The sequence below is a fragment of the Amblyomma americanum genome, chromosome 1 (genome assembly GCF_052857255.1).
Source record: "Amblyomma americanum isolate KBUSLIRL-KWMA chromosome 1, ASM5285725v1, whole genome shotgun sequence".
In the NCBI taxonomy this organism is placed as follows: Eukaryota; Metazoa; Arthropoda; class Arachnida; order Ixodida; family Ixodidae; genus Amblyomma; species Amblyomma americanum.
The window spans coordinates 366170499-366186400 of record NC_135497.1 but is presented as its reverse complement, the minus strand read 5'-3'; the positions used below and the strand labels follow the sequence as shown (position 1 = coordinate 366186400).

General features: G+C 47.9%; 1 protein-coding gene across 1 annotated transcript in view; it reads left to right on the top strand.

Annotated features, from left to right (window-relative positions):
* Nucleotides 1-15902, top strand: part of LOC144121967 (nose resistant to fluoxetine protein 6-like) — a 47330-nt gene that overhangs the window by 14972 nt on the left and 16456 nt on the right. Inside the window, exons 5-10 of the mRNA XM_077655435.1 lie at nucleotides 770-854; nucleotides 1407-1495; nucleotides 2789-2968; nucleotides 3281-3374; nucleotides 3602-3688; nucleotides 15207-15372. Of these exons, the coding sequence (XP_077511561.1) occupies nucleotides 770-854; nucleotides 1407-1495; nucleotides 2789-2968; nucleotides 3281-3374; nucleotides 3602-3688; nucleotides 15207-15372 (701 nt within the window). The remainder of the gene's footprint in view (nucleotides 1-769; nucleotides 855-1406; nucleotides 1496-2788; nucleotides 2969-3280; nucleotides 3375-3601; nucleotides 3689-15206; nucleotides 15373-15902) is intronic.

Here is a 15902-nt window from a genome sequence, read left to right as displayed (position 1 = left end):
CTGCTACGTTCGAATTTCGACGGAGGCAGGACACGAAAGACGGCCGCTTGCTGGGCGATGTCACTGAGAACCCCAGACGTTGTAAATTGATCTGGTGCCTTCCACTATGACGCCCCATCTAGAACACGGGGAGCTTCGGAACGTTCAACTCCACAAACCGTATTTTACCAAGGCATTTTAGTGCTGTTTTTCGGGTATTGCATAGCCTGCGGAACAAATGGGTCAATGGGTGGATTATACATCTACTATTAATTAAGTTCATTTTAGGAAGGAAAGTGCGCTGAGCAATCTTACTGGTTATTAACATTTAGAATAACCCGTTTTAGTTCCGGCGTTACGCAAATACATGTAAAAGGCGGTGTAGGGGGAAAAGCTATAATTATAAATCTTGTGCTACAAGGAGGTTTTTGCTAATAAGAGAGATGGACAGTTTGCAATGTGCTGATAACTTAATTTCTGCTAGAGTTGGTTCACAATGACCTTTGATTGGCGCTACTTTCTTCGTTTTTTGCAACAAGAAAACACGTGAACGAGGATAAACGTACCTCCCGGCAAGTGTTGACGCCGGTTTAGGTTGAGCTTGTACGTGTAGTACAGGTAAGCAACCGCCCTGTGTTTGTGCATTACGATAGATGATTTCCACAAACATCAGTAATCATCAGTATATACCTCACCTTCTGATTTAGCAAGTATCATATGCTCGTCATCAACGTTAAAGTCACAGAGACAGACGAGTTAATCAACAAATAATTTTATCTTGTGTTCGTAGTGGCGGGGAACAGAGCAAAGATTGTTGTCGACAACTGTGTGACAAGTGTGGACGATGGAATAAGCGGCACTCAAGCGGGGATCATGTAAGTACACAAGCATACAGGCACACACATGCAGACACGTACAGTCCTCAGCAACTCGAGGGGGCGAAAAGTATGAGCATTCATTTATTTATTACAATTAAATTTGTCAAGCACAGTCTTTTTCTGTTTCTAGCTAGTTTTCTTCTTGACGTCTATTATCCAAAAGTCATGGTGATATCTTGTGAAGAAATAATCACACAATTTGCAGGTTTCTTAAAAACATTTGTTCTGTCTTATATATTGTACTACTTTACACACAAAAACTTTAATTTCTCACGCAGTTTTTTCGAGGCTTTCCTGATCTGTTTCAAGGAAAAAAACTCCCACTTCCAGAAAAGTGTTCTTCATTTAGGAGCAAAAATTTGGTTCAAATAAAACTGGAAATGTGTCTTTACAGAGTCGCAATAAAATTGGAGCTTCCTGTCGCTGTGAAATAACAGCACAAATAAAAAAGAACATATGTCTTATATTACACAGGTACCAATTATGGCTCACTGATGATGTCAGGTGACAGTTTTTAAAACAACGAATTTTTTCTACACTTACTTGCAGTGCTTACTTGGCGATCCTTGCGATGGTTATCGTTGCTGCAACAGGCTTGGACCTGCTAACGGAAAGGTGGGACAAGAACCGCAAGAATGGTAAGTAAAATCCTGATGAGTGGGAAAAGAAGCATTCGCATGCACTATAGCCCATTTAGTCCGCATACTGCAAGGGAGGTTAGAAGCGTCCTGGCCTGGCGACGATCGCGGGTAAGCTGCGGTGAACGGTCTTTGCCAGTAGCAACAAGCTTTGGCGGAAACAAAATGAAAACCCTGACCTGCTATATAAAAATGTCCCGGATACGTAGACTGCACGTTGTAGGCTTTTTTGTGAATATCGTCGCAGGCAGACGCAAGTTTTAATGAAGATATATATTTTATGGCATGAACTCTCGATCCGAATAAAGCGAATATTCCGTTTACGAGAAATTATTCCAGTGCCCGCTTTGTCTGGAGGAATAATAGTGCGAAATCACTTATGCACTCATCAACACCGACCATGAATCTTGTCAAACATTATTGTGACATTGCCTAGCAACAGGAACGCCATGTTAAGTTAAAAAAGAAATCAAATAAATATCTATGACTGGGAGTCGAACCCGCGGCAGGGCGAACAGATCAACTTTGCAGGCCGCTGCGCGAGAGCACTTAACTCTCTGCGCATTTTTCTATTGCATGAAAATCAATCCCGCTGACTTTAAGTCCGGGAGAAGGCCCGACATCCCGGCCGCATTTCCTGGGTTCAGTGAACAGCAAAAATGTTTTCTTTCAGTCGCATTGATAACCTACAAACTTTATTTGTGGCTCGACCACACACGTTTGAGCAAGCCGGTGCGGTGGCTCAGTGGTTACGGTGATCAGCCGCTGCCCCGTAAGACGCAGCTTCGATCCCGGCCGGAAGGAAAGCAAATCGATTGCGGCAAAATGCTCGAAGCCGCAATGCTGGGTGATGTCAGTGCACGTAAACGAGCACCAGGTAGCCGAAATTATCCTGAGCCCTCCACTACGGCGAGCGTCCCGGATAAGCTGAGTCGCTTTGGGACTTCAAACCGCTCGTTTTGTCGATGGCACGAAGCTTCAGGCTCTTGAAATTGGCCTCATTCATGCTATCTTAAGACTCGGATAACGCAATTTTAATGGGATGGTGCAGTAGCAACACGGGAATTTCAATTTTTCATTAAAGTTTTTACCGCTCCAACAAAGACGCATCCTTGACTATGCGAAACTTTTTAGATAATGCAGGAGTGATCAGCCTTCATGCCTTCTCTCTACCCTGCTTATTTGCTGCGATTACGCAGTGCGGTCCTGCACACTTGGACCAGTTCAACCATCCATAGTGTTTGTCGCTTCCGAATTCCTTCCTGTCGCTCATTCATTTTTTTTCTTTTCTAGCCATTCCGTACAAGTGCGCCATGGCATTTTCGGCCTTGTCAAACTCAAGGCTGATCATGGGCATCAACAAGGACAAGAACTCGGACAATTACTCTTTCCGCTTTATGCATGGCATCCGCTTCCTAAGCATTTTCTGGATTTGCCTCGGACACTCCTATGGAACCATTAGCGAAAATTTCTGTGAGTCACTGGCAACCATTTATTTTCGTAGTTAATTCGCCTTGGCTTCAAAATAAATGAGCTTTTTTGCGTTTCCAATGATAATGTCAGAGTTGTCCTAAAAATATTGCAGCCAAAAAAGAAAAACCGGACGTTGAAGACTTGGAAATCGATGCACAAGGAGTACGCTTAGTAAACCGCTTAGCTTACTAGTACATCAGTTTTATAGCTTTGTTCAGTGTTGTTCTGTACTGAGGGCTGTTTTCACGGAAAAACACTGCGTTGTGATTGAGTGCAATCATTTTTACAGAGCTTTTTGTGTTCCTTTTGCAGCAAGAATGTTGAATGCCGTGCAATATTTTGAGCGCTGGGAGACGTTGATTGTTACAGCAGGTTACTTAGCTGTCGACACTTTCTTCTTCTTGAGGTAAGCTTCACTTAGTTGTTACGTCAACGTGCAGAAAGTTGTGAATAAAGTCTTCGTTATTTCGGAATTCTTAAGGATTTTTAAGTTTGTAGGGTAGGTATTGGATGTTACCAAGCTGTGTTTCCTTCCAGCACTTAGCACTAGCGCATTAAATCGGCTCTAGACTTTTAATTTATTTTCAAAAGTGTTAATTTAATATACAAATGGTAGCTTTCTGTTCCTTTCAGCGGATTTTTACTGTACTACACGCTTAGCAGACAGCAACGCAACCGAGCTGTGGTCACGGTGGTTGCAATCATAAGAAGATACGTAAGGTAAGTTGTTTCTCAAATCAATGCATGGATGTCAGTGTGCACACGAATTTTGTGGAACTTGGATTGCCGTTTCAACATTTGCAACAGCGTTTTGTGGCAGCTTTTGTTAGCACTGTGATCGCTTGAGGCTCAGGACGAGTGAAATCTTTGCGCTAACTATACTGGTGAAGTTTAAGTATTTCCGGTTTAGGTTTCAGCTGAATCTGGGAAGGGATAAGCAAGCGGGCATCCACATTCGTGCGAAGGCATTTAAAAATCTCAGGATGGTTACAAATGAGTGATGCGATTGTTTGAGCGTTAGGCGTGGTGTGAGAGCGAAGTCTTCTTCACAAACCTGTTTTGTTTCCTAGCGACCGCTGTTAAGCACCCGTTCGTGGGTTTAGCGTCGTAGCAGTAAAGGTAGAATACGTTGTTGTTGGCATGGGTGAGTGCGTTGCCATAGGAATCACTTGGATGGTGGTTACAATGGAACAGGGACCGTATGCGGAGAGCGTGGGAAGGCGTAGCCCGAGGGTGGTGAGTCCGGGAACATTCCGGAAAGTGTTTACTGTTGAAGGAGGAGGGTTTGGCGAGAGCGTAAGGCGCAACCATGGTCGGTGGTTGCCGCGGGTGCCATCCGGAGAGTGTAGTTACCCTGGAAGGAGGAGGAGGGTTACAATTGAACAAGGAGGCTATGGCGAGCCACCTGCAAACCAAGGCAGGTGATAGGTGACAAGCCATAGGTGGCGCTGCGGACTCCAACGACGACGGCTCTAAATTGAAGAACGAGCCAACCAGAGCTAATGCTCTAATAAAATGTGCCATATACAGTTGGCAATTCAGTAAGCATTCTGGGAGCAGCCCGTGCCCTACATGTTCATGGTTGTTGTGAGGCCAGTCGAAGCTCTCTCAAGCGTGGTGAGCCCACAGGAAAGCTAGTAAGCAGCAAAGGACATGACGTCGTTCATCCCAGCGTACTTTGCATACCTGGCTACGGGATGAAGCCTGCCACCTCATCGCCTAGGACGCTGACCCTCTTCCCGAATTGAAAGACACAAGTGATCTATTCAAGAGTTGCAACGACAGCTTGCGCTTGCTTAATTAGGAGCTTAATTCATGCCTTTCTTACGGACTAGGACGGGGCAGAATACAAGTATTGTGTCAGTGGTGGAGCACGGAGATAGTGTCGCAATGACCTTGGCGCTACTCCGCTACCACGTCGATACGCCTCAGGCGCACACTTCTTTTGTCCAAGCGCTTAGCGTTGATACAGACCATGGAGGTCCCTCTAGCAGCTAATCTCATAGAGGCCGAGACCACTGAACATATTAACCGCGTTGAAAGGAGAGGTTAACAAGAATGGCACGACTCGCGTAACGTGACTGCACGAAGAGGTAGAGACGAGGCACACTCGAGCCGGAGCTCCTAGCCTTCGAAGCCTATTCTGTGTTTGCGATGCGTCCAAGCAGGGCGACTATTGCTTCTTCCAGTCATTTGCACACGACATAGCACTACACATTTGACACCGGCCTGCAGGAGTAGAAACACCGCCTAACAAAATGCGACTGATGTTTTAGCTGCACAACTAAGGGCCAGCGATCGAAAGACGGCGGTCGTAACGTGCATTTTAGCAGTGCGAAAGCACGCATACGACTGCCAGTGTGCAACCTTACTTGCAGATTCGAAGAGAACTGCACCGAATAGAAGCGCAAGGCTAACGTTGTCTCTATCGACGAGGTGCAAGAAAGTCGACGGGGACCTTGCCCAAGCAGCGACAGATCGAAGTGGCCTTGGTAGCCTGCCGTAGAGGGTGCTACCAACTGCAGGCAAGAGAGTCCTCGCTTGAGAAACAGGTGGATTTCTTCAAGGGCCAAGTAACTACTCTCATGAAGTCGGCCGTCAGCAACTCACTCATATCGGCCCCTGCCACAGCAACGACAGCATGCTCCCGAAGAGTGGCCTTAGTGGCAGGTGAAATGCCTCGGCGAAAATAATGCATTGCTTCAACTTGAGATAAGTTCTCTACGGTTAGAAGAAGCGGCTCTTCGAGATATCAGAAACTCATCGCGTACTCATGAAGAGAACAAAGGAGCTCGATACCTTGCTCTAAGGGGACGGCGTTATGGTAGACGCCAATGCTCGTTATAGGAAAAAGGTTTAAAGGAAGCGTCTCGCACATGAACGCAGAAATCGCTGCCAAGTGGAGACGAGAGAGGAGCAGAAGCAACGGAAGGCTTGAGCGCAGAGAGGCACAGACAGAGTTCTCATCACACCATACGGAGAAAGAGGCTGCCTACGTCAAACTCACTTGTCAAGTCCAGCAAGTCGAGTGCGTCTCAGAGCCTCAAAGGCACTTGGGGCTGGACATGAAATGCAAGGAGTCCCATCAGACGGACCGACTGAAGATGAATGTCCACTGTTACGTTTGGAGACGCCAACATGCCAAGAATATTCAAGCCACTGGGAATCATCAATCTACAGAGGCTTCAAAGGGCCTTCGATGTGGTTGCAGCGCCACGATTGCAAGTGGTGGCGTCTACAAGGGTCCTCCCCCCCCCCCCTTGCTGTTTACGGGGTGAAACGGCCCTCCGCTGTCTGAGAACGGCTTTGGTGAACCTGTCTTTTGTTCTCAACGCCGAACCCACCCGGGACATGTTTCTCCCGGAGGGGACGACGGGGGAGCCGGCGAACGGTGGGACTGCAAATGAGCCGTGGCAAATGCGGCCGGGTTTGACTAAGCCAACGTCGCCGGAATCCTCGTACTTCGAAAACAACTTCTTCTTAGACTGTGCTTTTCCTTATACGTGGAACCTTCTGCAAACTGCAATGGCAACCTTTCGGTCCCACGCTCCACGTGAAAGCTTCTGCAAACTGCGGTGGCAACCTTTCGTCCCCACGCTACCGCTGTGAAGTGCAGGTGACTGACCTTCGACGCTGCCATGGGACCCCCTTCGGGCTATTCATCACTGAAGCCTGACAGCGTGGACCATAATCTGCCAGAAGTGGCAAGAGTGTGTGGCTGGGGGCGTCCTGGAAGGCGGACCCGGAAGACTGGACACGTGATCTACAACAGAGTGATTCGACGCATTTTTAATGAACTAGAGTCCCCAACTAGGGACCTGGGGACAGCGGACCCTATTTAAGCACCGATCTGGCGTGTGATCAGCCAGCTCCCGATTCACTCTTTCAATCTATGTATAAATGTAAATAAACCCTTCAGTCTCTTCTTCACCTCGAAGACCCTCTCATCTCTTCGTCACCCCCACTACAGCAGTCTCCCGATCCGGAACCCAGGGACACCGACCTTGGCGAGAGACGGCACAGGCGAACCAGGGACCCGCATCTAACAACTGTTTGGCAGCGGTTGGATCGACCATGCGGCGTGGTGTTGCTTCTGTGGGTGAGTGCTTGAACTTTGCTTGAGATTCGCCAGGCTTCAAATGTTTGGGTTAATACTTTGAACTGCTGGGAATCGAAGGAAGTTGTTCAGTGAGACAAGTGTGTGTAGCTCACGTCAACAGCTGTGCAGCAAAGTTCAAGGCTCGGAGCAGTAAACATGGATCTAATGAAGTTGCCAAGGACAGATTTGCTGTCATTGTGCGAAGAGTTGGGTGTAGACGTAGGGGTTAAGATAAAAAACTCGGACATTTGCAAATTGCTCTTGGAAACCGCCGAGGAAGGAATAATTATTGATACATGGGTACTCCTCAATGCAGAGCGAAAGAGAAAGGAAGATGAGCGAGAGCAATAGGAAAATGACCGAAAGAAAGAGGAAAATGAGCGCCAATGGCTAGCGGCCGAGCGAGAGGAACGGGATCTCAGAAGGTTTTAGCTTGTGCATGAAATAAAGAAACTGGATGATGAGATCTCGAGAGGCAAGACTCCAGAGAGAGTGAGTCAGGCCAGATCGTTCCAGTTGGACAGACGTGACGACGTAAAACAGTACTGTGAAACATCGCATAACCTGCATGAAGATTGCGGACCTGTAATGTTGAAACGCTGTATCGAAAGCCACGGGGAGACAGAGGAGGATAGCTCCATTGCAGGCGAGCAGGGCGTTTCAGGGGTAAGCGCTCAGGCCGATAAGCGGGCGGTGGAGGACTGCCTTCAGGAAAGCGAACTGCCCAACTCGGGGGCAGCAGAAGGTCCGTCTGTCAGCGGTGTGGAGCTGACACTGACCTGCGAAGGCAAAGCGGCCAGTTTGCAATTGGATGAATGTCTCCGAGGTGCCTCTGTAAAACTAGATCAAGCTAGTTGTGATCAGGAGACACAAACGGAAGTGTCTAAGTGTAAAAACAGGAAGAGGGCACCGACCAAGAAAAAACGGTTGAAATATCAAGCCCTAAATGCAGGGGCGCAGACAGGTGCTAACGTTAGCACAGATAAAAGTGCGGCAGAAGCGGAAGAAAAGACTTCCCGCATGGGACCTTGTAATTTTGCAGCTAAAGTTACTGGTCAGGCGGCACGCGCAGATGTTTCTGAAGGTGACCGCAGTAACAGAAAGAGAAAAACGCGTCTACCAAGCAGAACAGGAGCGAGGTTCTTGGAAGGGCATCGGCCAGCATTAAGACCCAGACAACCCCGACCTGACAGAAAGGCGGTAAAGAAAAAGGCAAAGTGGCAGGAAAGATCAGAGGGCGCTAGGTTGCGGTACACCCGGCGCATGCGAGCTCGGGGGTCGAGCAATAGAGACCACGCATGCAGGCGTGTTCGGCGCCCACAATTGACAAGGATGGGTCCTGCACTTTCCGCACTGTATTCGAGGAAGCTCGCAGGGCGAAAGGGTAGGCGGGCTTGCTTGGGGCGAGAACAGAGAGCAGCTTCTCGCTCCGGTCGCTGTCCGTCGCCCGGAATCGGTTATCGGCACTGCATGGGCTACCGGGGCCTTCTGAGCGCGTCGAGGTGCTGTGGAGATGACAGTAACGATCAGGAATGTCTTCTTTCAGTTGCCCTTTGTCACGAGTTGACAGTCGTACAATCAGTCGGAGCGCGACCCCGGCGGGCGCGGCTGAAGGACTAATCCTTTCGACGCTTGGGTGGTGAGCCATGTTTGACCCCGCATAGCAATTCGAAGTAGCTGTTTTTTTATTCCTCTTTTTTGTGTGTGCGTGTAAAAACGAGGAAGGAAATGCTACTTTGTTTTAAGTTAAAAATTTGGATTTGATCAAGTGTTACTGCTTTCGTAAAACTTAAATAAACTTGATTGTGCCATTAAGTTAGAAAGGACGTGTGTCAATTTGAGATGCTACCTAGTGATAAAGGCACTCACAGGTGTTCAGCGAAGACATTTCCCGAGTTGATGATGAGCTGTTTGCTTATGTAGAACCGTTCCGAGTAAGCAAATTTCTTTGTGTTTGAATTTTGAGCACACGTTTCGCTTTGTATCTTTAGCAAATACCGGACGATAAGTTTTGTTGGGGGCCATAGTTAGATACCAAACGTTTGTCTCATTCGCGACAGTGTAGCTAACGCATTGCAGAGGCAATGAAAGTACGTGAATTTGTGCCCATTTGAGTACCTGTGTTTAGCGGCGCTGGGTTAGCTAGCCGATTTTGGTATTCAAAGAGCAAGCGAACGAAGTGAGGCTGCAGAATTCTGCGGAGAACAGCTGTAGCAGCTTTCTGTACAAGTGATGGTGACGAGGCGCATGACTGACTCATTGAGTGTAAGAGAAGTATCTCGCCAGTACGGGAAGAAGTAAGGATTGCGATGCGCAGTCGCGTCTTTACGAGTTCAACTCGAACAGTTGATTATTAGGCTCGAGGTGTCAAGCTTCTTTGGAAAAAGCCAGTGGAAGTTTTGGATCAGATTTCAGAAACCAACTACACTTTGAAAATGCCAGAAAGAGGGCAGCAGATAAAGATCTATCACTGCAATTTAATGAAGCCCTATGTAGAAAGGAGCGGGGTTGTAAACATGGCAGTAAATATCCCCGAAGAGCTACTAACCGAAAACACTGAGTGGAAAGGCAGCATGAAAGAAAATGCTACCTACAGCATAGAGGAAATCGTGCCCCGATCCGCGAGCACCATGGATCTAGAACCAAAGCAACTCCAAGAATTGAGGCAACTGCTGTGCGAATTCCGGGAGAGTTTTAGCGACCGGCCGGGGAAGACAAATCTCATCACGCATGAGATAGAGCTAACTTCGACCGATCCAGTAAGATCGAAAGCCTACAGAGTTTCTCCACGGCAGAAAGAAATAATTGAGGTGGAGATAAAGCACATGCTGGAACTTGGCGTGATAGAGCCAGCAGAGAGCGACTACACCTCCCCGCTGATACTCGTGGAGGCACCAGGCAAAGATCCGTGACCTTGCGTGGACTACAGGAAGCTGAATACCATAACGAAGGACCAGCTGTACCCAATACCGAACATCGAAGAAAGGATCGAGACAGTTAGCGCGGCACAGTACATCTCCACCCTTGACCTAGTGAGAGGGTACTGGCAAGTCCCCCTCTCGGAAATCGCGAGTCGGTATGCAGCATTTATTTCTCCCATGGGGGTATTCCGACCTTTGGTGCTCAGTTTTGGGCTAAAGAATGCACCTTTTAGATTTTCAAAGCTAATCGACATCATCCTCAAGGACATGCAGGATTTCGCGCTGCCTTACCTTGACGATGTGGCCATTTTTTCTAACTCTGGGAAGACCATGTTTCCCATCTCAGGAGGGTACTGACGAGTTTGAGGGACGCTGGGCTAACCATTAAGGCCGAAAAATGTAGTTTTGGCTGCTCACATGTCACCTATCTTGGTCATGTTGTCGGTAGAGGGACGAGGAGGCCGTCAGACCTCAGGATAGCCCCTATAGCTGAATTCCCGCAGCCCCGAACTAAGACGGATGTACGGTCATTTCTCGGTCTTGTGGGATACTACCAAAGGTACATACCCAACTATTCACAGCTAGCAAGTCCTTTGACCGATGCGCTTCGCAAAGAAAAGCCGAATAGCGTTATCTGGGACGCAGCAAAAGAAATTTCGTTTCAGAGCTTGAAGAGCGTGCTGGTTTCGCGGCCCGTGTTACGCGCGCCGGACTACAGCAAGGAATTCGTGGTCCAGTGTGACACCAGCGACCGGGGTATGGGGGTCGTATTAAGCCAAGTCGGAGACGACAATGAGGAGCACCCTATCCTTTATGCCAGCAGGAAGTTAACCGTAAGGGAAGAAGCCTACAGCGCTTCGGAAAAGGAATGCGCTTGTCTGGTTTGGGCCGCACAGAAGCTAGCCTGTTATGTTTACGGTGCGAAATTTACTTTCGAGACAGATCATTGTCCGCTTACATGGCTGCATCAAATGTCGCCCAAGAATGGCCGCTTGCTACGATGGAGTCTAGCCCTCCAGCAATATAACTTTTCTGTGCGATACAAAAGGGGCAAATGTCATGGAAATGCCGACGGATTGAGCAGGTTATTCCCATAATTGAGGTATCCGTTCGGTGGCAATTCGGTGCCTTTTCGTATTTTTTGGGTACTAGTTAGCTTTGTTTTGGCGTGGTGTCATATTATCCTTTTTTTTGCTTCCGAATTTGCCACCTCTCTTCAAGCCGTGTTCGGCGAATCAGGCTTTGGCAGCGAATTTGGCAGACATGGAAGCTGTTCTTAGTAGCCGAGATTATTGCTGTCAGCTACAAAATTTTGTGCTTACGTTTACATTGACAATGCAGTAGTATTGCATAACAGCCTGGCGGCTCTCGGGTGAATATCGTGCACTGCCTGGGGAGTGGCGCCAAGTTGAGTGGCTGATTTCGACTAATGCCTCCGTTGTCCGAGGTTTAGGACTCTACTCTGTGCTTGCAGACAAGATGAAGAAGGGCCTCCCACGCTACAACTCAAGTCATCTCTCCTCGACCAGTGATTGTGACCACTGGCCGATCGAGATTGTCCTGGCCGCGGAGCAGCTGTTACGTTTGGAGACGCCAACATGCCAAGAATATTCAAGCCACTGGGAATCATCAATCTACAGAGGCTTCAAAGGGCCGTCGATGTTGTTGCAGCGCCACGAGTGCAGGTGGTGGCGTCTACAAGGGTCCTCCCCCCCCCCCCTGCTGTTTACGGGGTGAAACGGCCCTCCGCTGTCTGAGAACGGCTTTGGTGAACCTGTCTTTTTTTCTCAACGCCGGACCCACCCGGGACATGTTTCTCCCGGAGGGGACGACGGGGGAGCCGGCGAGCGGCGGGACTGCAAATGAGCCGTGGCAAATGCGGCCGGGTTTGACTAAGCCAACGTCGCCGGAATCCTGGTGCTTCGAAAACAACTTCGTCTTAGACTGTGCTTTTCCTTATACGTGGAACCTTCTGCAAACTGCAATGGCAACCTTTCAATTCCACGCTCCACGTGAAAGCTTCTGCAAACTGCGGTGGCAACCTTTCGTCCCCACGCTACCGCTGTGAAGTGCAGGTGACTGACCTTCGATGCTGCCATGGGACCCCCTTCGGGCTATTCATCACTGAAGCATGGACAGCGCGGACCATAATCTGCCAGAAGTGGCAAGAGTGTGTGGCTGAAGGCGTCCTGGAAGGCGGACCCGGAAGACTGGACACGTGATCTACAACACAGTGATTCGACGCATTTTTAATGAACTAGATTCCCCAACTAGGGACCTGGGGACAGCGGACCCTATTTAAGCATCGATCTGGCGTGTGATCAGCCAGCTCCCGATTCACTCTTTCAATCTATGTATAAATGTAAATAAACCCTTCAGTCTCTTCTTCACCTCGAAGACCCTCTCATCTCTTTGTCACCCAACTACAGCAGTCTCCCGATCCGGAACCCAGGGACACCGACCTTGGCGAGAGACGGCACAGGCGAACCAGGGGCCCGCATCTAACACCACACAAGCGGTGAAGAACTGGAAGGAGCTCAAAGATTTGTATAAGAAAGTGCAGGCTAGGCATCGCGAGTTCAAGACCGAAGACGTAACCATTGCAGAAAATAACAGTGTGCCTAGACTATTTCGGAATCGCGGTGTTAGAAAAGTGAGGGCATCTGATAGGACAAGGGAAAGAGTAGGATAGTGTGTTCGTTAAGATTGCGCTTATTCTTGTGATTAGAGGTGGTTAGGTCGATTAAACGATTATATGCGCTAGAAGAAGAAACACTCTTCTCGGGGCTCGGAGAGTGTTGAAGTTTGATGCCTGGCGCTGGAGGTGAAGAGATAACACGTCTCGAGGCAAACGCGGCAAGTGGATAGAAGCGGACGCCAGCTTTGCAGCCGGGCATTAAAGCAGTTCGACTCGGCTTGTATGCCTTCCTCTATAAATGCTGTCCGAGTTGAGAAACTGAGCTTCTATTGTTGGGGGCTGATCTATAGACTTTATGAGAGCTGGAGGAAAATTTTCTATCGTGTCGTCACGAACTTCAGGCGAAGCGGTCCCGGCTGCTTGATGAAAGAACTGACATTCGCGCTTCTTTGTTCACCAGACATTTTATGGCCAAAGATACGAGTGCCGTGTTAATAGCCCTGACTGAGTGCCTAATTTGGCCCCATAAACTTTTCTCATTTTTGATGACTTTCGAAGAATATAAATAATTGGTCCTGTGGAACTGTAAGGCGAGTTAACGCGTTCACTCTCGGTGGATCTCTGAATAGCACGTACAGGAAAGGGATGAATGTGGATGTGAAAGAAAGAAGAGAGAAAGAGGCCCCGTAGTGGTAGGCTCTAGGTTATTTTTCACAACCTGGAGTTCTTTTACACGTACTGACATCGCACAGCACACAAGCGTCTCAAGCTTTTCACAACCACCGAGACGCGGCCTGCGCGGCCGGGATCTTATCCCGCATCCTCGAGTTTATTGAACAGCGCGCTAACCGCTGAGCCACCACGGCACTCACAAAAATAGTCTATAGACTGTCTATGGACTTCTCAGAGACTCTAACTCCTTCCTGTAGATATTTCATTTTGTCTATCATTAGTCTTTAGACTGTCTGCAGAAAAAGTGTACTAAAAGGGTATCTATAGATTGCTTATAGACTGTCTCTAGGATTTGTACTGCTTATAGAATATCCTACAAGATTTGTCTCTAGAAAGTCTGTAGACTTTATAGACGATAGTATATGGACAGTCCAAAGACGGTCTAAAGAAATTTTTGTAAGGTCGTCGCGCTCTAAAAATGAAAGATTTAGAGGATGCAAAAAGACTTCTACAACGCCCTCCAATCGCATTAGATGGAACAGGCTACTCAATCTCAAACGTGATCGATACCCGTAAATATATTAATAATCAAGCAGTACAGCCACAAAAGAGTCCGAACATATCATAGTTCTTTTTGCAGCATCATCAATGAATTTTTTTTGGTACTGAGAACAAATCGCATCAAATTTGAAACGTTCGCGTCAGAAGCATGTATTCTGCTTATCCCGCATGTCGACGCTCACCGTATTTGAGCCGTTGACATAACGCACCTAAGCACGCCCAGCCGCCGTACCTATCAGTTCACCGGAAAGATGCAGTTTTCTTCACGCCAGGCTTTACAAGCTTCTTCAATGCGTGACAATAAGCACAACAAAGAGCGCATTTTGCGTCAGCACGCCCATTCCGCACTGAAGTCCTACCAGCAGTAGACCATCTCGCCCAGACTGTACGCCCAAAAATTGAGAAAAATGCTACCTTTTCAGAACTTGCGCAACATAACTGTTGCCTAATATTCTCAAACTTTTTAAATAAAATTCTCGTGTGCTAGCGCCACTCCAAAAGTTCATTATTCGATTCAAGAAAGCAATTCGAATATTGTTCACTGAACAATGCACCGGACAGCACGGCGGGCGACCAACAACAGCGCTGTCTCAGGTTTGCTCTCTAAAAGTGTATTAATTGTTTTAGACCCGCTGAAGTGCTTCAGTGATTAGGGCGCTCGACTACTGAGCCCAAGGACGTCGTTTCGATCCCTATCGCGGTGGCCGCGTTTCGATGGAGCGAAAGACAAGGCACGCGTGTACTGTGCGATGTTAGCGCGCTCTAAAGAACCCTGAATGGCCGAAATTATTCCGGAGTCCTCCACTGCAGCGTCCTTCAAAGCGCATGTGGCATTGCGACCTAGATCCCTGTATGTCACGCCGTAATTAGGGAGTTTTATAATATAGGGTGACCCTAACGGTTACTGGCATAGGGGAATAGATGGGGCGCCAGAGCGCAGCAGCAGGACAATGACCGGAGAGAAGGGCGCTATTGTCCCACGCCTGCGGACTGGCACCCGGCTATTTACCTATGCCCATAACTTACAGGGTCACCCTATCCTAAATGTTTCTATTCTTATGGAGATGGCACATGCGAAGACATTGACACAGTAGAAATGCTGATTTTTTTTGCGCTCTGTCGTCGGGCATTTCTCTCAACTTGACCTCGCATCAACTATTCCAACGTGATGCTGATGTCAAGTTCCTTAGCTTCTATCTGCTAGAACACTGCAAAAATGTAATTACTTTAGAAACTTTCAAAAGCCTAGAAGACGCCACACAGTTTGATGCGGTCCACTGAGCTTCGCATTCCAAAATGTCAAGCAGTCGCTTTATGTTATGCAAGGCTCTTTCTTCTCATTCACAGGATCACCGTACCACTGTTCTTCATGCTCATGTGCATGTACCTGCTGCCACTGATTGCCTCTGGACCTAACTCAAAGGACCTTTACAATAGGTTTTACGCTGAAATTCGCAAGCACTGGTGGGATTTGCTCTTTCTGATGCGCAACTGGCGAGCGGACCAAGAAGTGGCAAGTGTGAAGACGTTTTCACCTCTTTCAACTTGAACGAGCTAACGAAGTAGCATAATACGGAGGGGAAGAAATGGGATGGTCAAATTTGTGGCGTATTCCAGAAAGGTACGGACATCCGCACCCACGCAGACACAAATACACGTGTACACACCAGAGGTGGGCATTTGACCTCAAAAATCTGCACCTCACCTCGACCTCAAAAAACATTTGCTGACCTCGCTCAACCTCAATCTCATCAATTGATGTTGAGGTCTCCTGAGACATCCTCACCTCATTTTTCCGGAGGCAACTGCCGACCTTACTCAACCTTACCTATACCTCAAAAATTAAGGTTGAAGTCGGCTGCTCGACCTCGGAAAACTACCAAAAAGCAAAAAGCGATTAAGTATTTCCGTTAAAAACAATTATGAGAATCCTGTGTGAGAGGAAGGCCAAAATGATGGTGGTAATATTTAATAAGATGCGTATAGACACTATTGACGTGCACGCAGTAGGAGAAGTTTATAATCTGGGATGAACCCTTGTAG